Below are 21,175 nucleotides of genomic sequence, written 5' to 3' on the forward strand. Positions count from 1 at the left end.
ATTTGTTTGTGGTTCTTCTGGAACTACATTTTACATTTATGCATTTAGCAGACGCTTTTATCCAAAGCGACTTACATTGCATTCAAGTTACAGTTTTTACATTTTATCAGCTCTTGCTTTCCCTGGGAATTGAACCCATGATTTTGGCGTTGCTAGCGCCATGCTCTACTATTTGAGCTACAGGAAAGGGACTTGACTTGATCTGTGTTCAGGAAACCCATTATCTCATTATCCATTATCTATTTCCTTGTTAATTAATTGCATATTTTAGCTCATTTTTCTTTTAATTTTTAGCTACATTTTAGTTATTTTTTTCTTTCTTTCTTGTTATTATGCACCTTTTTGACACATTTTACCTTGTTTTAATTCATTATTGATCCCCTAAAATAAATTCATGGATTCCATTTGGGTATTCAAATGTGTTCTGCAGAGTGAATCGTACTAAGTAGCAAAAATGTGGTCTCCCATACACACCACACAGTAATTTTCCCGGTGTTAAATCAACACCGCTTGGTGTACATATGGGAACTGGTCCATAATATGTACACCAAGCAGTGTTGATTTAACACTGGGAAATTTACTGTGCAGTTTGTAAGACAGAAACCTCACAGAACTGTCTATGAGAGTGTAAGGTATTTTTGAATCTGAATCAGATTGGGAAAAATAGTCGAATTCAAGTGAGTTAAGTGACAAAAAAACAGGATGGGGAAATTATGACAATTAACGTAAATGGCTGGGTGGAGGCAGATAACTTATCAGAGCAAATGCTTTGGGCAGAGAAGACTTGCAAGTCTAGTTAGTTAAGCCTTCCCTTTGCATTTCGTTAGATCAATCTGCATGGTACACAAACAATGTTTGATCAATTCTATTCCATTCAAGCACAGAACTGGACATCGGATACCTGTGTGCGCGTGTGTGTACAACAACGTATTGAAGAGGACAAAAGCATGTAATGTAGGTAAGGGAATTGGCTTTACCATGGTACTTATTGTTACTACTTTGTCAGTGTAGATTAAATTGAAAAGGTTGAATTATTTTTATAAATACATTAGCGTTTTTTAGAAGATGGATTCAGTATGCTGGTCGAAACTTCTCTTTATACATATGCCCTCATACATATTCATGGACTTCCTGTTGATGTCAGGATCGGATTCAAGACGGCTTTTCTGTTCTGCAGTGCTGTCTTACTCTCTGTGCTCCAAATCATAATCCAACCAACCACATCCAGCCCAGACTCTGTAATTAACTGTTATCTAACTCACCCCCACCAGTAACCTCTTTTTGCTGGTCCCTTAAAATGTGGTTTCAGGGTTTTGAGTTAAAAGTATGATTAAATTAAAATGTCATTGAGCTAGTGCAGACTTACAAATTACTTTGATTCATGGAGCTTTTATATATAATATTAAAAAAGAAGATGCACTATTTTGATCACCTGTCAAACTGCAAGGTGTTTCTAGAAATGTGTGTTTAGGGTTTTTAGAATATTTGATCTTTAACTTCCTAAATACACACCTTCACCACTGCAGGTACTATTATATATCTTTTTTTTTTATGTGTCTGTAAATATGGTTCTGTGTTCTGAAAGAGTCACTTAGAAAAGCTTTTGAAAAAACATTTTGTTATGTGGTATGAAACTGGATCCTGGACTTTACAAGTATTCAAATATTATAGTTGTGACCTAGAGGCTAGAGAGTAACCTTTGCAAAGCAGAAATTCTCCCCCTTTTTGGATGACGTATTAGTTTAAAGTATGTTAAATTGTGTCAGGTGAAGATTTTAACCATTTATTTATTTGGGTCAGTACTTATTTTGGGTCAGTAAATTCATACTTTTATTCAGCAAAGATGCATTACATTGATCAAAAGTCAACACTAAAGACATTAAAGAATGTCATGATCCCAATTTTTTTTTAAAGTTAGTGTGAAGCAGGGTTATTTTAGTTAAATAACTCTAGTACTAAAACCATTTATTTTTAGAATACAATGCTGGCCTTGTGGTGCATTATGGTAGTTATTATTTTATATATGTACCTTAGGCCATTTTGATGTAGTAAAAAAAATAATGTAAATTATGCAATTAACAACACAAAACATATGTCAGGTTGCTGTGCTTCCTCATGTGTTTATTTGTGTGTGTGTGTGTGTGTGTGTGTGTGAGAGAGAGTGAGGGGAAGGTCTGGAAACAAGGAAGTGCAATGTATAACTAAACAAATGGACTTTAACTGTCAGCCTCGATAACACCTGGCCTGTAAAATCAGTCTGCAAGGAAAAAGGCGTAAAAGAAGAAAGTCAGGGAGCAAAAGAAAGATTAAATAAATTCAGAAAGCCACTGGAGAGAGGAAGCAGTAAGAGAGGGTAATTTGCATTTCATTGTCATTGTTGTTTTGCACTGCCTATAGTTCCTCTATTTGACATTTGTAGTTTCACATGGTGAGCTGGATGTTTGTCTGATAATTCGTTTTTAACAAAAAGAACAGAAATGAATCTGACATCTCTGTATCTTTCTCTACCCATCTTGTTTGCTTTCACTGTTTTATGAAAAAGCCACAAAAAGGAAGGAAGAAGTTTGTAACAGTGCATGAGAGAGTGAGAGAGGGAGGGACATACGACAGGCTTATATACACTGTCAGGACAACCTGCTCTTCAAAGCACCGAAAAACTGTTTACATTTCGAGAGAAAGGAAAAGCAAAGAGGGCAGGTATGAAGCCGCTAGTCAAATGATGGTTGTGGTTGGATGTGTAGGGATATTACTGCACTGGTTATAGAAAGAGGGATGAGTCCTGACGTATGACACGAAGAGAGGAAGTCTGTATTTTACTGCTCTGGATTATTGTGTTTGCCTGTATCATATTTAATACGTATATTAATGTGCATTGGCTTTTTTTTTTTCCTTTTGACTGGAAGAGGAACATTTGAAAAAGGAAGATGGTCCGGTAAGTTGAGACAGACTTCATGCACTCTTGTTCCAATCTTGTTCAACTCCTCATCTTCCCCTTTTCAGTTTTGCTACTCTTGTGTTTTGCACCACAGACTCTTATCTTTGAGCCTTGCAAAGTGTTTGTATTTTTTATACATAACTGCAAGGTGCAAGGTGTATTTATATGCTGATGCATGTCTGGCTGCACGTGTATGTGCATTTCTGCAAATGCACTTGGTGGTTTGGTAGGCCTTGGTAGAGTTTGCTGCTTCTTGTTGCATGTGCTTCATACCATTTTTTATATATATATATATATGTGTGTGTGTGTGTGTGTGTGTGTGTGTGTGTGTGTGTGTATATATGCGCAAATAATTGCATTAAATCACTTCGTTATTATTACATTATATTTGCGCATTTATAAAAGTGTTCAAATACTCTAGGTACTCGTGTGTGTACCTATAAAGTACCATAAAGTTGCATTAGATAACAAAATTCAAGATGTGGATGTTTTATGTCAGTTAGGGTTCAGACAGGTGTTCTAACCACAGGTGTAGTTTAGCACATTAACTATGCATATTTTACACTAATATTGCACTACACTGCCACAAAGTGTCCAAATATTTTGTCTTTTTTGAACAACATATTGTTTTTTTTATCATTTAAAACCTACTAAACTTATTTTTGTGAAATATTTGGCTTGCATGCAGTTAAGTCATCCACGTACAGTATGTTGTGCCATTCATGTCAGACCTCTCATATAAAATGTTATATTATCATCTCTAGCATGTCTGACTCTAACATATGCTCATTTACATGTTGAACAGGTGGTTCCACAGAGATCTGTCTGGAATAGACGCAGAGACCGTTTTGAAGAGCCGAGGTGTCCATGGCAGCTTCCTGGCCCGACCCAGCAAGAAGAATGTGGGCGATTTCTCCCTGTCTGTTAGGTATAGCACTTTTGGTTTGATATGATAAGAATATCTGTCTTGAGCCACTTTTATGTAATTTAGAGAAGATTTGGTTCTGAGGATAAGCTGAGGTCAGATTGGGGGATAGATAGCCTTCATAGCTTTCTGTTACTTTCTGCTTTAGTAAAAGAAAGCCTTTCTGTGTTGGCTAAAAAACAAAAAAAAGCTTTCTTTTATTTACTAAACGTTTCTGTATTTGATTGGTTTGAGCTTTTGTCTTTCTTACTCTAATTTGCCTGACCGTGTTTAGTTGTAAAGAAACACAAGCTTGTTGAGAAACATTTACAACGTATACTTCCCCTCAAACTAATTCTTACTTATTTTGGAATAGATGGCAAGCAGTTTTTTTCATTAGACAGACATCGCGCACAGTGTGGGAATAAACATTTCATTGTATGTGGTGATAATTTGATTCTGTATTTATATAATATGTGGCGCTTTTGTCTCCGTTCTTTTCAGAAGCTTTGTGTGGGTCATGGTTTTCTGACCTTTAAAAATATTAATGGACATATGTTTTCATGAAAAAGTATTTTCTTTTTTTTAATTTTACTCATTATCTGCCATGCAACTTTCACCAACAGTTCACTTCACTTCACATAACAGTGCAGTAATTCTCACATTTATCTATATGTTTTTATTAATTCCACAGACTATAAAACCTAATTTGCTTGTTACATATAGATACATATAGACTTTCAAACATGCTCCAGACGTACAATGTGTTTATTTCTCTCTGATCTACGTAATATAAAAAATGTCTGCTTAATAATGGAAAACATCAATATGCTGATTAGTATTTAATTGCATGCGATGTGTGTCTTGGATGTTGTCACACAACTAGTTAATGTTACTAAATGCCAGTGTAATGCCAGTTCATTTTTTAAAGGGCAAATATCAGTGTCAACAGCACAAAACTGGCACATGTAGTGCCGTATGATTCTGACAATTATACTGAATTGCAGTTCATAACTATAACAATTACATATTTTCTGCGTGCAACCTAGAAACTAATCATACTTTTTCAGTTTTGATATTTGCAACTCAATTGTGGTTGTATGGTTTTGTCAACATCTTCATTTAACCACATTTGTAGTTTAGTATTTGTAGTTTAGTAAACCTTTATTTAGGGGTAAAATAAAATCACAACATTAACAACAATAATTGAAATGAACTGTTAATAACATTCTAATTTAGTGTAAAATCATTCCATTTATCAGTTTTCAGATTTTATGGACAAGCTTTGAAGGTTTTAATTAATTGGAATTTTATAAAACTGACAAAAATGGAGAGAAAGGAAGTGAATTGATCCTCCATTTATATCTTAGTATTATGTGTCCTCTTTCCTGTGCCACATATCTGATATGTTGTTTAGTCTAGTTCCAAACCACGTAACCAAAACTAGTTTTCTGGCATACTTAAATACTATTTTCGGAGAAGCTAATGATTTCTTCAAACCTGCTAGCCTGAGAAAACACAATGAATATGGGTAATCAATATCTATGATGGAAAATATTACTGCGATCCTTTGTGAAAAAGACTTCAGGTTAAGTAATTACTTCATACTCACCTAAAGTTTCTACACACTGTTAAGTTACTATTACACCATTTCCTGTGACATTATGTCCTGTTTAAAGCAGTTTTTGTTTGGGGACATTGATTAATTATTTTCAGATGCCATGTTCTATCAATAAATAGAAATAATTGAATTTTACTGAGCGTGATGCATCACCAGTCCTCTTTCCTTCTCTTCCTCTGTCTCTCAGAGTGGGAGACATAATCACACACATTAGGATTCAGAACACGGGTGATTATTATGACCTGTACGGCGGGGAGAAGTTTGCGACGTTGGCTGAGTTGGTGGAATACTACACTGGAGATCATGGAACTCTACAGGATAAAGATGGGACCGTTATTGAGCTCAAATACCCATTAAACTGTTCTGATCCCACCACTGAGAGGTAAGCCATCGTATTTGATCCTTCATCCTGAAGATGTTGGGGAGTATTTCCAAAATTAACTGAACGAAATAGCTAATACAAGCAGTTTTATTTGACTTTGGTTTGATCTAAATTGTTTCTGAGACACTTATATACCATATTTCAAAGCTTTCTGTGACAGAGTTTCATCTGTATTTGTTAACCTTGTCTATGCAAAGTAATATTCACTTTCTTAATCATGTCAAATATTCTGGTTATGTTTGCATAGATTGCGTATGGAACTATTCCATTTCAACTATTCCATTCCTACCCTGTTTGCTTTTGCAACACCATATCCCAATTAAGGAGGCACCCCAAACACTGATACATAGATCCACCTTATATTCATGCTTGTTTATAATGCATATTGACATTGATTATATTCATATATGTAACACCAACCATTCTGGCTGCAGTCGTTTCTAAAGTTAGGTTGTTATTTTATTCAAAACAGCAGGATGGTCAAGTGTTTAGTCAGAAAAAAGTGAAAAACTCAAAAGGTCAAAATAATAATGTTGCATTTCCAGATCTAGTATTATGCTACTTCATTGTTTGATGTTAAACTTAACGCAGATAAGCATAGCACTTTTTGAGTAATCGGAAAATCATGTTTGCAAATTTATATTTAGACTGCTGCTGTAGTGGATCCAATAGTCAAATTATTGTTGTCCATGTAAACATAGCCACAATTTTCTGCCCATGGAAAGTCATTTGCCTCATAAGGCTAGGAATTTACATTTATTTTACCTAACACACAGCCTTTCGGTAAAGGAAGTTTTTCTGCTTTGCCCTTTTGGAGATTGCTTGGGAGTGTTGTAGTTGTGGTATTTTACGTAAATTTATCCGTTCAAATACTGCTATGCTAACTGAGAGCCTGAACTTCTTTTTTATGGCAGGTAAATGCTACTCTAGCGACAGTACAAGTTAACAAAAAGTGGTTCATTACAGGGCTTCAATGTACTTTAATTAGTTTTTGCTATAGCTGGTGTGGCTAGTATAATAATAGCTCATAGTGTAGCTAAGCTAAAAACAAACAAGATCAAAGCAAAAACAAGTTAACTACATTGAATCCTGACCTAGTTAGCCACTTTGTGTTAGCTTGTAAACAAAAACAAGGATAAAATAGTATAACATTAGTATTTCAGGTAGCTTTCCCAACACTGGTCACTATGCCAAAAGGTTAATGGCAAATTAATAGAAAAGCTTGTTATAGGCTACTGTAACACTGCCACTATAAACTTGTGCAAGGCAAAATGTCACCTCAGAGGACTTTCCGTCCCTGCTGTTTGTGCATTGATTTGAGAAAAGCATTTTGTTAGATCAGCCATGTTATCACACATTGGATTTCTTCCACATTCTACTTTCAATTACATCAGAAACCGAGGAACAAAACTTGATACACATCTCCAAAATTCCTTCCACCACTAAAGTTAATCTTATCAAGTAAAGAGTAAAATCACCAAACAGCAACAGATTCATGTTAATGATTCATGTTAAAGAGACATGTTAATGCGATCAGCAAGTATAAATCGTTTAAGAACATTAGCCTGCACTTAAATCCATCTACATCAGATTCTGCATACAATTTGCATTTGACCGGACAATTGGAGAACTTTACACAGTATACTGTATCAATTTCTCCTGTTTATATGGGTCACAGACACACAATCCTGGATCAGAATTGCTAATCACAAGCTTTTCAACATGATTAATGTAAGATACACATTGCTTCAGTAAACCATACTTGCGTGTCGGAGTGTTAATGCTGGCTGTAATAATAAGCACTGAAAATGCATGTTATGCACAGATATTGCGGACTTAAATATTGTTTTTTTTTCCCTCTGTTAGTTTCCCTTCTTTGTCTGCACACAGTGTCTCTATGGTGCGAATGTAAAAACTTACACACATAGGTGTGAAATATTTCAGATTTCTTTTTGTAGTTATGTTATATAGTTAGTTATTTATGTAATGCTACAAAAAAAAGATGACAATTAAAACCGTCTAAAAAAATGCAGTAAAATTGATTGAACTAATTATTAATAATCTAACAAAGTGAATTTTTATTCATTATAATTAATGATAATTATATAAAGTATAAAGTCATTTTTAGATTTTAATAATTATAAAAGTGCAAACATATGAGACTGCTAATAATGTCTTTTGCAGTCTTTTATGTAATTACTCTTTTGAATTACAGATGCATATCATATTATATTTTATATTATTTCATATCATCTGCATAAAACTATGAGAAAAATGTTGAATTTAATTTCAACTTAGTAGACTTAATATTCGGAATTAGACTTAATATTTGGTTGTCAAGTTGCCTGAGCTCCACAAATTTGTGTAAAACCTGATGATCATGTCCACAATGATCAATAGAAGCAAAAGCATCTGACCCTCTGTGCACAGGAGATCACAAGATTAATGTCACAAATTTGCATATTTGATTAGTGACTTAGAAATGGTGCAAATCTTAAAACGTCATTCATTTTATGCCAAAATGTTGGTGTGTTGTTAAGTTTTCCCATTTATTTTCAGGTTTAAGTAAGATTTTGACTCCCAGATTCACCATCTTGGTCACTGATTTTCTTTAAGCATTTTATTTCATTTTAATGCACCTTGAATTGCAGACACACTCCACCCCTCCCTCTGCCATGTGTCTGACTTCCTCTTCTCAACTGCGGTTGGAAACTTTAGTTTTGACACATTTGCAAACAGTGACCAGACCCATTCAGGCCTTCCTTCATCGCTCCTATGTCTCTCTTTGTCCCTCACCCTTCTGTCTATCTTTTTCTCTTTTTTGGTCATGCTCATGATGAGCTGCTTGATGCGTGTTGTTTAACGGACAGAGAACCTAATGTATGCAAACTGAGGTCACAGCCAAACTCAGTGTAACACTTTTCTACATTTTTGTCCCATAAAAGTGTTACAGTGGCTTACTAAGTTTATGTGTTATCATCTGCCTGTAAAGTTCGTTTCCCTTCGTGGTTTTAACACCATTAAACTTTCTAGAACATTCTTTCTTGTGTTTTCTAGAAATTAGAGATATCAAATGAGAAAGTCATCATATACTCTCCATAATATCGGTCCAAACCTGTATGACTGACTTTCTTCTGCGTAACACAAAAGAAGATGTTTTCAGAAATGTTTTTGCCCATACTAAAAAAGTCACTGGGGTCAAAACAACTCTGACTGACTTTCATTGAAAAAGTAAATGCTTACACTTAAATATAAGTTCACAGAGGAAATGAGAAGACAGTACTGTACTGTAGGTATATATATAACAGCAGTTTCTTAGTTAGGATGAGCGTCTCTTATATAAACAATTAATAAGGAGAGACTTGATGTCATTTCACACAAGAGTTTCTATGCGGAAAGAAAATTATGTTCTCAAGTCTAGCATGCAAGTTATGATAACTTGGAAGAGAATTTGCAATGACAGATAGTGTTGTATATACAGATGTATATACATTTGACACTCATATAAAATATTACGTTTAATGCCAGAACCTGTAACTTTGATCACAAGTCCAATCTAAACTGAAAACATAAAAGAGCAAAGGTCTAGATCCCTTTATGGAGGCCTAAAAAGATCAAGACGCACTGAAAATATTACTGATGTTTAGAAACACAAAGACGGCTGTTTGCATGACATGGTGTCTTAATAATAAGACAGTTGTCCAGCTGAAACATGTGCCAGTCACATATGCTTAACCTCTGGTCATTTAAATATGTGTAGTATGGGAACATAGAATCGCATTAACAAGATTTAGTCTACTAAAAATATAAATTGCACTATTATAAATGCCCCCAGACTCAGGAATGACTTGCCCATTTCTATTAGATCTGCTCCTCTTTTGTATGTTTTAAGTCCAAGCGAAAAAAAACTTTATTTAATCTTTTTGACTTGGCATATAACCAGTGATGACGCATCATTGCACTGTATTTTATTGCTGTTATTGTATCGTTTTATTGAATTTTTATTTTTAGAATTTTTTCAATGTGCCATTTTCTATTTATCTTGTTTTTGCAGAACCCTGGTCAACTTTGGTTGTGTTTAATAGTGCTATATAAATAAAATTGACATTTATAGCAATTTCTTTCATTTTATTAGTGTTAAAGTTGCATTTGTTATCACAAATGTTTTTATGTAATAATATAACAATAAACTACTTAATTATTTCTTTTTTATTTATATTTTTACTTTAAAAAAAAAAAAAAGTATTATTATTCAGAAGCAGCAAAATTATAATTCACCGGTTATAATTGTCAAAGAGCAATCATGGAAGAACCCCCAGAAGGGCGATTTAGCAAGCCTTTTTTTTTTTTTCTCAAGAGAGAAGAGAGAAGGAAGGACAAGCTAAAAATACACTAAAGTCTCGAGTCAAGAAATCTTGTCATCAGAAAATTTTCCGACCGCAGTACAGGAAGCTAAGATGTAGAAATTGAGAACTGAGCCCAATTGTTAACTCACATTTTAGTATGCAAGAGCATGAGTACTGGAGGAGACATACAGTACATGACATGCTTTTGCATCATGATCCAGAAATGCATTGCTAATAAATATATGCATGCTGGAAGTATAATTGTGACATAAATGTTCAACCTCTTGTTTTTGTGTTCATGGCTGTAGTGGTTTGTGGTGCAGCTGCATTTGGCTCTTGTTTTTTTATTTTTAGGCACTGTCATCCTCTAAATACCTTGATGGGTTTGTTTGCGTCAGAGATGTCAATTTATTCTCATTAAGCAGGAAATGCAATTCACAAATAAATAAGCTATGGTTTACTTTTTAAAAGTTTCTATTGTGAGAGCATCTACAGTAATATGTAGTACCTATAGTAATATGAACTTCAGAATGACTTTTTCCCCCTTTGTTTTTGTATCCTCAGGTGGTACCATGGCCACTTGTCAGGTCCAAGTGCTGAGAAGCTGCTCCGAGAGCGTGATGAGCCCGGGACGTTCCTGGTGAGGGAGTCGCTCTCCAAACCAGGAGACTTTGTTCTGTCTGTGCTGACAGATGATATGACCAGTTCTGGTAGGAGGGTCTCCCATATCAAGGTCATGTGCAATGTAAGTGCAGACATGTATGATTGTGAGTCAAACAAAATCAATGGTTTGCTTTCATTTTAAAACCAAGTATCTGGATTGAGTGTTAACATAAGCTTGTTTCAAGTCCAGTATTTAGTTACACTTCCCTTCAAGTAAGGTTTTGGACAAAATCAGCAAAAATCCTTATCATTAAACGGATATGCAATTGAAGCTGAGCAATACAGGATTACACACTAATAACAACATAAATGGCTAATTTGTTATAAATAGCTCTAGCATTTTTCTATGTTCTGAATTTCCCCCCCAATAAATATACAGTATATTAAGCTTTTAAAAACTTTTTTGTGTGTGTGTTGTCCCTTATCAATACAGAGTCATCACAAAATGAATAGGATTAATGCTGATTTTGTTCCAACCCTCATGCATTGAGTGTTATCAAATTTCTGAAGGCACTATACATGGTGTGATTGAGACCAAACAGTCCATACTGTGGAAGTCAGTGCGGACCAACTGCTGTTTGGTTACCCACACTCTTTAAAATATAGTTTTTTTCTGTTTGAGAGTTGAGGGTGACTAAATGATGACCGAATTATCATGCTTTGAATGTTTTTATACATTTAGAAAATAAAAATTAAGTAAAAAAAAAAAAACTTGCTTATGGAAATATATTTGCAGTCTGACATACATACACACAGTATGATATTTGTACACATTCACACAGTTTGACATGCATACTCATGAACAAATTTGACATACTTAAAGATATGCAGAGTAAAGCATTTAAATACATACGGTACACACAGCATGACATTGATTCACACGCATGTGCTTACCTGAAAAACGCCACTGAACTTTGAGTCATAAGTGTGTGCAAACGGCAGCGGGGTGGGCATGCTCCACTCAGGGCTCTAAATAAGCGCTATTGTTGAGCTTTTCAAATGAATGGTAGACGATTATGACCAAGGGAAAATCAGGTCAACGCACTGCCTGTCAATTGTTTATTTATTCCACTGGTATGTGCGTGTGTGTATGTGCTTTAATGAGGTTCAAAGCACACAAAACACCGTCGTTGTGTTGCTCCCCTCTGAGCAGATTAACAGAACAAACTGTTCTGTGAGGACGGTTCTAATCAGCTCAGAGAACCAAACAATTCTGTTAAGGTCTAAAACTTTTGAAATCAGCCTAAGTTAACCCTATTTTATCTAGGAAAATGTAAGCTCTCACCAGTGGACAGCTTCTGTTAATCTGATTTAAAGACACAGAAAGCTTTTGTGCTGCCATTTTGGGTGATGTCATTTAAAGTTTAATGCGCATTCTCACAGGTTGTAGTATTAAAGTAAAATCCAAACGTCCATTTATGTATTACTTTTTTAATAAGGATAGCAGAAGCAAATTTTCAAGCAAACTTATTCATAAAAAGGCTTTTGGACATTTTCAGCACAGCCATAGTTAATGTGATGAACAAGGCTTGTGTCAACTCAAAATATAAATAAGGTACATCCAATTAAAAAAACCTTGGCATGTTGGTCAAAAGTAAATGCAGTAATCTCAAAGGAAGTAACATTTATGAGTAAAACAAAAAGTTTAATATGTGACCCTGGAGCACAAAAGTAGTCATAAGTCGCTGGGGTATATTTGTAGCAATAGCCAACAATACATTGTATGGGTCAAAATTATCGATTGTTCTTTTATGCCAAAAATCATTAGGATATTAAGTAAAGCTCATGTTCCATGAAGATATTTTGTAAATTTCCTACCGTAAATATGTCAAAACTTAATTTTTGATTAGTAATATGCATTGCTAAGAACTTCATTTGGACATATTTAAAGGCGATTTTGGCAATATTTCGATTTTTTTTGCACCCTCAGATTCCAGATTTTCAGAGAGTCAAATATTGTCCTATCCTAACAAACCATACATCAATGGAAAGCTTATTTATTATTTATTTAAAAATTGCCCCTTATGACTGGTTTTGTGGTCCAGGGTCACATATGCTTTCTCACACAGTGTTTATGTTTTAATAATATTATTATTTGGAGGTCCATTTTGGCATCCAGTTAAGGTGCCAGTGAACCCCATGTTACCGTTGTGTATGAATCCAACTGACTGATTAACTTTTCATTTCTTACATCTGTTTATTTTCAGAATGACTGTTACACTGTTGGTGGTAAAGATGTTTTTGACACTTTGACAGACCTTGTGGAGCATTTCAAACGCACTGGTATTGAGGAGTTGTCTGGGACAATGGTTTACCTCAAACAGGTAAAGAACATTTGTAATCAGAGGTGGGTTTTTCATGCCAACATAAATGTCTTAAATGTCAAGCAAGATGTGCAACAAAAGCACTAGCAGCTAACCAGCTTCTGGTATTAACCGCAGCACTGTGGAAACTGACTGTTAGGTTTGGTCACATTAGCTTAGACATTTTGAGATATTAAGCTAAAATCTAAAACCCTTTAAAAATGTTGTAAGAAAACCGATTTGTTAATCTGATTTGAGTTTTTTTTAATTAGTGTGACAAAATGGCACATTTTAAAGAACTGTGGGAAGCACCTTTAAAGTTGTGATTAATCCCCACCCTTTCTGTCTGTCTGTCTGTCTCTCTCTCCTCCTTCATGTTGTGTGTCTCCTACACTTTTCTGTCTCTCTATGTTGATGTCTTGCTCTTCTCCCTGTTTTCATTTGTTTTGGTGTCTACCCTTTTCCTCAGCCTTATTACTCCACAAGGTTGAATGCAGCTGATATTGAGAGCAGAGTAAAGCAGCTCGACCAGACCTCAGATAACATGGACGGGGCCGATAAAAAGATAAAAGCTGGGTTCTGGGAAGAGTTTGACGTGAGTGGCATGTTTAAAGGTTATTCACCACCTGCTGTAGATGAATCACAAGTTCTTCATGCATTAGTAGCAAGGCTACATTTTATTAACTCATTGTGGGATATATTTTGAAAATATTGCAGTAATGGTACTCAAAAGAAAATGAATTGAAATATATTAATATGGAATTCCTTGCCTAGGAGAAACCACAATTACAAAAACATTTAGTAATTTAAATAGTGAATTAAATTAAACTATACAGATTAGTATGTAAAAAAAACTTTTATAAAAGTTTTATAAAAAAAAAACATTGTGTGGTAGTTTTGGGTTCACACTGTTAGGCCACAACAGAGGCTGTATTTCCCGTTCTGCATAATCCATTTTTGCCTTTGGCCCACTTTTTGTTCATCCAAGGCAGTTAGATCATAAGAGATGATTATTTGGATTTATTTATTTTTTACATTTTGTGTTTTTACATTTATTTTTTTGACATAAATTGCAAAAAGAGATGAAGTCGCTGGCATATGTTTTATAACCATCAAGTTTTTTTCCCCACATCATTTACATGAGCTTATGAGTCTGATTAAAGACAATTCATGCATTTTTACAGCCATTTTTGTACTTATAACACTTGGTACAGGTTGGCAAAAAGAATTGTTGCTAAAATTCGCACAATGCTCTCTGGTCGTAGTACGGTTAGACCACAGGAGCCAAACGGTCGTTCAGAGCTACACTCAACGAGCAGGATGTGGTCACGTGTACTCTCTATCTTAATTTCTCTCAGTGTCTGTGCTATTTCTGATCTATAAATCAGTTTTTCTGTTTGCAGGCGCTGCAGAAGTTGGAAACTAAGGTATCGAAGAGCAGAGATGAAGGAATGAGACCAGAAAACAAAAGCAAAAACAGATACAAGAACATCCTTCCCTGTGAGAAATTAATCTGATCACAATACAGTATTTCTTTGAAAAACATATAAATGAAATATAAGTTTAATAGAGATAAGTTGCATAAATTCTGACAGTTTTTATAATAAATATTCAAATTTATTCTCTTTTCAGTTGATCACACTAGGGTTACCCTGCAAAATGCAGATCCCAATGTTGTCGGCTCTGATTACATCAATGCCAACTACGTTGTAGTACGTCCAAAACATAAATCACAACATAATCATAAATCTCTCAAATTCTTGCGTTAAACCCTCTCTTTTCCCTCCTCTCCCTTTCTATATGTCTGTGTTCACAGAACAAATTAATGGATATTAATGAACAGAAAGTTTACATTGCTTGTCAAGGCTGCCTCGCAACAACTGTAAACGATTTCTGGCAAATGGTATGGCAAGAAGAGTCACGAGTAATCGTCATGACAACAAGGGAGGTTGAGAAAGGACGGGTTAGTAATTGTTGACATTCTTTCAATTTATTTGTTTAGTATTATTAATTTGTATTATTATTAAATATATGTACTATTATAGCTTTGCTGTAAAAAAAGTAGAAAATGTCTCGACTGCAAATGTAACATTTAAAATATACAGTTCCTTTTCTTGTTGCATGCGCCCTCTGCAGAATAAGTGTGTGCCATACTGGCCTACTACTGAAGGAGAGTCAAAGGAAGCAGGCAGATATGTGGTGAAGTTACTGACTGAGAAGGATGCCGCTGATTACAAGGTCAGAGTGATGGAGCTCACAGCACCACAACGGGTAAGAAAACAGTCTTTTCAATACCTTTGTGCAAACATTCACACTAGCACACACCACATTTCTGCATACAGCACCTGCGGCCCAGTTTCTGAACTTGTATCTCATTCTCTTTCAATGCACTTTACCTTTGCCTTGACAAAACAGTATCATGAGAACACAGTATTGTATCTTTAAAATGTGGCTTTTCTGTTATTAACAAACACAGTTTCATTATGGTTAGATCAAAATTCAAAAAATGAGAGCACTTTAAGCACCACATGAGACCACTTTGAAAAACTTTAGAACAATAAATAAAGTAAAATTAAGACTTGTGTGCCTTATATTCATTTTTCAAATGAGTTTTTCATGAACACGTGCCTTATGTACAAAAAACTATTTATGTTCATTTTAATGACATCTTTTCACTAAAATCGTTATGCTGGCAGTAGTATTTTTTTTAATTAAAATATAAGTGAAATGTTTCTGAAATCAGAAATCTCTTTACTTTTCTGATTTCAGAAAGAGCCAGCTCGCACCATTTGGCACTACCAATATTTGAGCTGGCCGGATCACGGCGTGCCACAAGAGCCTGGTGGAGTGCTTAGCTTTCTGGAGCAGGTCAACGTCAAACAGGAAGAACTGTCTAGAACTGGACCTATGATCATCCACTGCAGGTACTTACTCACAACAGAGCCTCTTATAACTTAATCTACCACTTGGGGTCTTCATGAGCACAAAACATTCTATTTCATGCTATTTCAGATCTGAATATTCTTGACATTTTATAGACAGCATTAAACACTGATGCTGGTTTAAATGCCACTTATTTTGCAGACATCTTTGGGAAAAGCCATATTTTTTATTAATTTGATTTTTTTTGTAGTGAACTCCAAATAGTTTGAAAAAGTTAGGATCATTTAAAGGGAAAGTTCGCCCAAAAATGAAAATTCTGTCATTAATTACTCACCCTCATGTTGTTCCGAACCCGTAAGACCTTTGTTCATCTTCGGAACACAAATTAAGATATTTTTGATGAATTCTGAAAGCAGTCTGACCCTACCATAGACAGCAATGTAATTACCACAATAAATTTCCAGAAATGTAGTAAGGAGATCGGTAAAATAATCCATGTGACATCAGGGGTTCAACCGTAATTTTACGAAGCCACAAATCAAAGTGTAAACGATGTAGAAAACGTATCTGTGTGGCGCAGCTTACAAAGAACAGCATAAGCTGTTTACATTCAGTGGAGACTCTCAAAAATGGCGCTAGGGTGACGCGGAGGAGACGAATTGTTGAATAAAGTCGTTGTTTTTGTTTTCTTTGCATACAAAAATGAATCTCATAGCTTTGTAAAATTATGGTTGAACCCCTGATGTCACATGGATTATTTTACCGATCTCCTTACTACGTTTCTGGACCTTGATTGTGTTAATTACATTGCTGTCTATGGGAGGGTCAGAGAGCTCTCAGAATGCATAAAAATATCTTAATTTGTGTTCCAAAGATGAACAAAGGGCTAACGGTTTGGAATGACATGAGGGTGAGCAATTAGTGACAGAATGTTCATTTTTGGGTGAACTATCCCAATATGCAGTTTTTAGTTGGTTTAATGTCAAGAATATTCAGATGTTTAAATAAATAAACTAAAATAAAGTTTTTATTTTATTAACAAAGAGAACAGTGTAGTACATTTCATATCTTGGCATGAAATGTAATACACGCTGACGGTGTTAGGCAGGGAGGTTTAGGCAGTAGTCACACCACTTAGCATTTCGTAATCACAATACATGCTTGAACTTTTCATGATCCCATACTTTCCACTTTAAAATGAATAGTTTGTTTACTCTTTAGTATTAACATGTGCTATGGGAAATTCAGTGTGTCATGATCTCTGCAAGCTTGAAGAGACATCTTCAGTTATTTGTTGCTTAATGTGTTTTGGCAGTGCTGGTATTGGGCGAACAGGAACCATTGTGGTAATCGACATGCTTATAGATAACATTGATGTTAAAGGTGAGTTTATATCACTCTGTGTTGAGGTTTTCTTACTTTTCTACTCTGGAAAAAAAACTGCTTTCTGTGAGGTTTTAAAAAGTCAGCAGCCTGGTATCCGGATGGTTTCTGGTTTAGTCCCTAGCTGAAGCAAGATATTAGCCATTGTGCCCTTTTAGAAAAGCGCTTAAAACCTCTGGGATTGTCCTGGTAATACCTTCATGGTACCATTCTTTGGCAACGTCACATGAAAGGTCATAGGTTTGACTCCCAGAGAACTGATGAACTCATTACACAAATACCTTGAATGCAATAAAAGTGTCAAAACATAGTGGAAAAATTTGTGTATTTAGGTTGTTTTTACTCAAACCTCTGGAATCCTGTGAATTCTAATTCCAGCTCTTAATGAGAGGTTTACAATTTTATTTAAGCTCAAACATTCTAGAGAGGGTCACTACTTTCAATATTCACCTTTATCTCGAAACATTACCATAGCAAAATTCATTTTAGATCAGCTCTCTCAGCAGGAGACACATTATAGTTGATCATTTTTATTGCAACTTGGGGTTAATGCAGTGCAATCACATTGATTAAAGCATTATAACCTGTGAATGTTCTCAGGCTTTCGGGAACCTACAATATGTTTGGCTAAAATGCTTCCCTTCTAAATGGTCCAGATTTTACACAAATCAATACAGATAGTCTTATAATCTCATAATAGGCTTATTCTTAGTTGTTGCAACCACATTTCACATGATCACCTCAGGGTGGTACTTCATCCTAGATCCTGGTCGCAGTTTTTTCAAATGATTCTAAAGATGTTGTCTTTGTCAGGTCTGGACTGTGACATCGACATCCAGAAGTGTATTCAGATGGTTAGAGAGCAGCGGTCCGGCATGGTGCAAACCGAAGCACAGTACAAGTTCATCTACTTGGCTGTGCTACAGTATATAGATTCGAGGAAGGTCACACGAAGGGCTGTCATGGTAAGAAAATGCCTGAGGAACATGGTGAGAGGTTTTTGTAATGCAATAAAGGGAATAAAATGAAATTGAGCCAGTATTTGGTTTGGGGTCAGTAAGATATTTAAAAGAATTAATACTTTTATTTAGCAAAAAAGTGACAGTTAATACATTTATAAAGTTACAAAAGTTTTCTATTTCAAGCAAGTGCTGTTCTTTTGAACTTTCTATTTCTCAAAGTATCCTGGAAGAAAAATGTGTCACAGTTTCCACAAAAATATTAAGCAGTTCAATTGATTTCAGCATTGATAAGAAATGCGTCTTGAGCAACAAATCATTATAATTAGACTGATTTCTGAAGGATCATGTGACACTGAAGATTGGAGTAACGACTGTTGAAAATTCAGCTTTGCCATCACAGAATAAATTACGTTTTAAATATATTAGCCTCTTGAGACCCAAAAAAAAAAAAAAAAATTTTGTGAATTATTATTTTTATGTAATTTCATTGTTTAGAGCATAAGAAAAAAAAAAGGAAAAATAACAATTTTGAAAAATTATATTTTATTCATATGTTATGTTATGGACACTGGGACTCAATTGTTAAAAAAAAAAAACATGCATACAATTGATTTTTATTTAATCACCAAAACATTTTTAGGTTTCATGATTTTTTAAAAACCAAACATTGTATAAAGATGATTCTCAACTTTGATTTGATATACCATTTTTCTTTTCTTTATGCAGTATGTGTATAAAATGGCCATAAACGGGTTTTCCCATTGTATACAATGTATCTATAAACTGTATCTAATTTGCATATTTATGTGTTCTTGGGGCAAAATGCAATGAAAAAATAAGTGTAATAATGGGAGTAATAATTGGCAAGATTTTCATAATAATATCTAATATTTCATAGGAATATTTAAATATAATTTCTTTCCCTATTCATTTGTTGTGTCTCCAAAAATGCGTAATAAACATGCTTTTAGTCCTGGTGTCCTCTACAGTGGACATGTATGAAATCAACGTCCTGTTTCGTAACAGAAAGTCACATTTTGATTTGAAACCCCATAACATTGTCCTGACAAGTTGATTTATGACAGTTAAAAAAAAAAGTCAAAATATTATCATATTTCCATAAGAGTGTTCAATTTGATCCCTAAATTAATGTCAGCCATTTTTAAAGACCAAGGAGAGGGAGTGGTCATGGTGAAACTTCCAAACATCTGGCATCTCTGAAAAGCCCTGAATTTGCTTTGAATAGAACTTCCAGACTTGTATAGTCTGTATGGCATGTATAGTCTCAAACAAATTCACTAACATATAATGTTCTTGACTGAGGACTCAGGGTCTAAGGAAGTTAAATTAAAAACAGTTTCTACAAATTGTAATAATATTTCACAGTATTATTGTTTTACTGTATTTTTGGTCAAATAAATGCAGCTTGATGAGCATAAGCACCTCTTTTGAAAATATTAAACAAACTTAATGACCCCAAACATTTGAACAGTAGTATATCCGTTTGCCCTCAAAACGGTTCCCATGCAATATCTAATCAAAGTCGACACTGTAAAAAAAGGAAGATAAGACTGATATCCAGTTATCTGTGTCTCCCATCTGTTGTACATAGTATTGCTATTAATTTTTGTTAAACTTTCTGTTACAGGAAACAGAAACCGAATATGGAAATCTCTCAATTCAGCCTAAACACCTGAAGGCCAGTCGCAAAGCCTCTGCAAAGTAAGTAGACTTCTGCTTGTAGTGTATCCCAAGTACTCGCACAACCATCCAGAAACATTCCTCTCACGTCCCCTTATCTTCCTCGAACTGATGACCAGTTTAGTAGGCAGTTCAAAGATCTCTCAGTCACACAGCCATCTGCTTACACAAGCTTTTTGGAAGCCTTAGAACCATTGTGCAATGTCCAACTGAAAGAGAAAGAGAAGGATTGAGTTGGACATTCTATCTCAGATCTGGTATTGTTTCAGTTTGTCCTTGCTCTAATCACAGAGTAGAATTAAACATTGGCGTACCGGGCAGTGTTTGGCAAGCCTCTCTCTCACGTTTTTGTGGTTTGGGTCAGTTAATAGCTCAAGATGTTGACAAAACATTCAAATGTTGTAGACTGCAAATAAAATGAGAACTTACTAAAACAACTAAGTATAATCATAACAACTTCTGGATAATGAAGTCTAACTGCATTTAAATCCAAGCATTGCAGTGGACTTCTCATTCACTCCTTTGTTTCTCTAGAAGTTGGGATGGTTATGATGACTACTATAATTTAGTGACTAATCAGTTACAGTAATTTTTTTTTTTCTTTTTTCAGAAAAAATGAAGACGTTTATGAGAATCTGGGAGCAAAGGGAAAGAAAGATGTCAAAAAGCAGAAATCGGAGGATAAGAAGAGTGGATCTGTCAGGAAACGATAAAAAATAGAAAAAAAGAAAGAAGATGAAATTAAATTTTGCTTCATGATTGTACAGCTTATTTTTAAACATGTTTTCAGCGGTTTTAAATAAAACTGAGCCAGGGTTTTACAGAGATGCCAAACTATTTGACATTATCAAACAAATCTTGCTGTTTTTGTCTGTGTATTTGTTAATTTTTTTTCACATTTAGTAAAAATTTGTTAAGTCAATTCACTAAGTTGTAATTGATATAAATCATCCACTCGTTCTCAGTTTTAATAAAAGTCATGTCCAAAGACTGTCATCCCAGCCATTATGTTTATCTGCTGTAATAAAATGAAGGCATGTTTGCATAGTATGTTTAATTTTCCGGGATGTTATTTTAACAGTGAGGCCGAAC

At 34.8% G+C, this 21,175-nt stretch overlaps 1 protein-coding gene across 5 annotated transcripts; it reads left to right on the top strand.

The window, feature by feature from the left end:
* Positions 1–803: 803 nt before the first annotated feature.
* On the top strand, positions 804–21,135 carry ptpn6 (protein tyrosine phosphatase non-receptor type 6). 5 transcript variants are annotated; one of them, XM_058746942.1, is made up of 17 exons: positions 2,201–2,353; positions 2,543–2,697; positions 2,904–2,932; positions 3,741–3,863; positions 5,648–5,842; positions 10,753–10,933; positions 13,059–13,175; positions 13,624–13,749; positions 14,558–14,654; positions 14,787–14,866; positions 14,971–15,117; positions 15,291–15,425; positions 15,924–16,078; positions 17,353–17,420; positions 18,234–18,385; positions 20,031–20,104; positions 20,694–21,135. In XM_058746942.1, exons 3-17 carry the CDS (start codon positions 2,925–2,927, stop codon positions 20,794–20,796), a joined length of 1,761 nt encoding a protein of 586 aa, XP_058602925.1. In that variant the 5' UTR covers positions 2,201–2,353; positions 2,543–2,697; positions 2,904–2,924; the 3' UTR covers positions 20,797–21,135. The 5 variants fall into 5 exon arrangements, with proteins under 5 accessions (XP_058602928.1, XP_058602925.1, XP_058602927.1 ...); XM_058746945.1 differs by lacking the exons at positions 2,201–2,353; positions 2,543–2,697 and adding an exon at positions 804–958; XM_058746944.1 differs by lacking the exon at positions 2,543–2,697 and having other exon boundaries at positions 2,207–2,353.
* Positions 21,136–21,175: the final 40 nt, after the last annotated feature.

This window comes from Onychostoma macrolepis, chromosome 16, assembly GCF_012432095.1.
Source record: "Onychostoma macrolepis isolate SWU-2019 chromosome 16, ASM1243209v1, whole genome shotgun sequence".
Taxonomy (NCBI): domain Eukaryota; kingdom Metazoa; phylum Chordata; class Actinopteri; order Cypriniformes; family Cyprinidae; genus Onychostoma; species Onychostoma macrolepis.

What these genes read in the sequence shown, in the direction of transcription:
- ptpn6 (XM_058746941.1), top strand. Translation starts at nt 3,718, where the DNA reads ATGCTCATTTACATGTTGAACAGGTGGTTCCACAGAGATCTGTCTGGA. An exon ending in CCTATGATCATCCACTGCAG is followed by an intron (nt 16,079 to 17,352) that starts GTACTTACTCAC and finishes GTGTTTTGGCAG; the next exon opens with TGCTGGTATTGGGCGAACAG. An exon ending in TCACACGAAGGGCTGTCATG is followed by an intron (nt 18,386 to 20,030) that starts GTAAGAAAATGC and finishes TTTCTGTTACAG; the next exon opens with GAAACAGAAACCGAATATGG.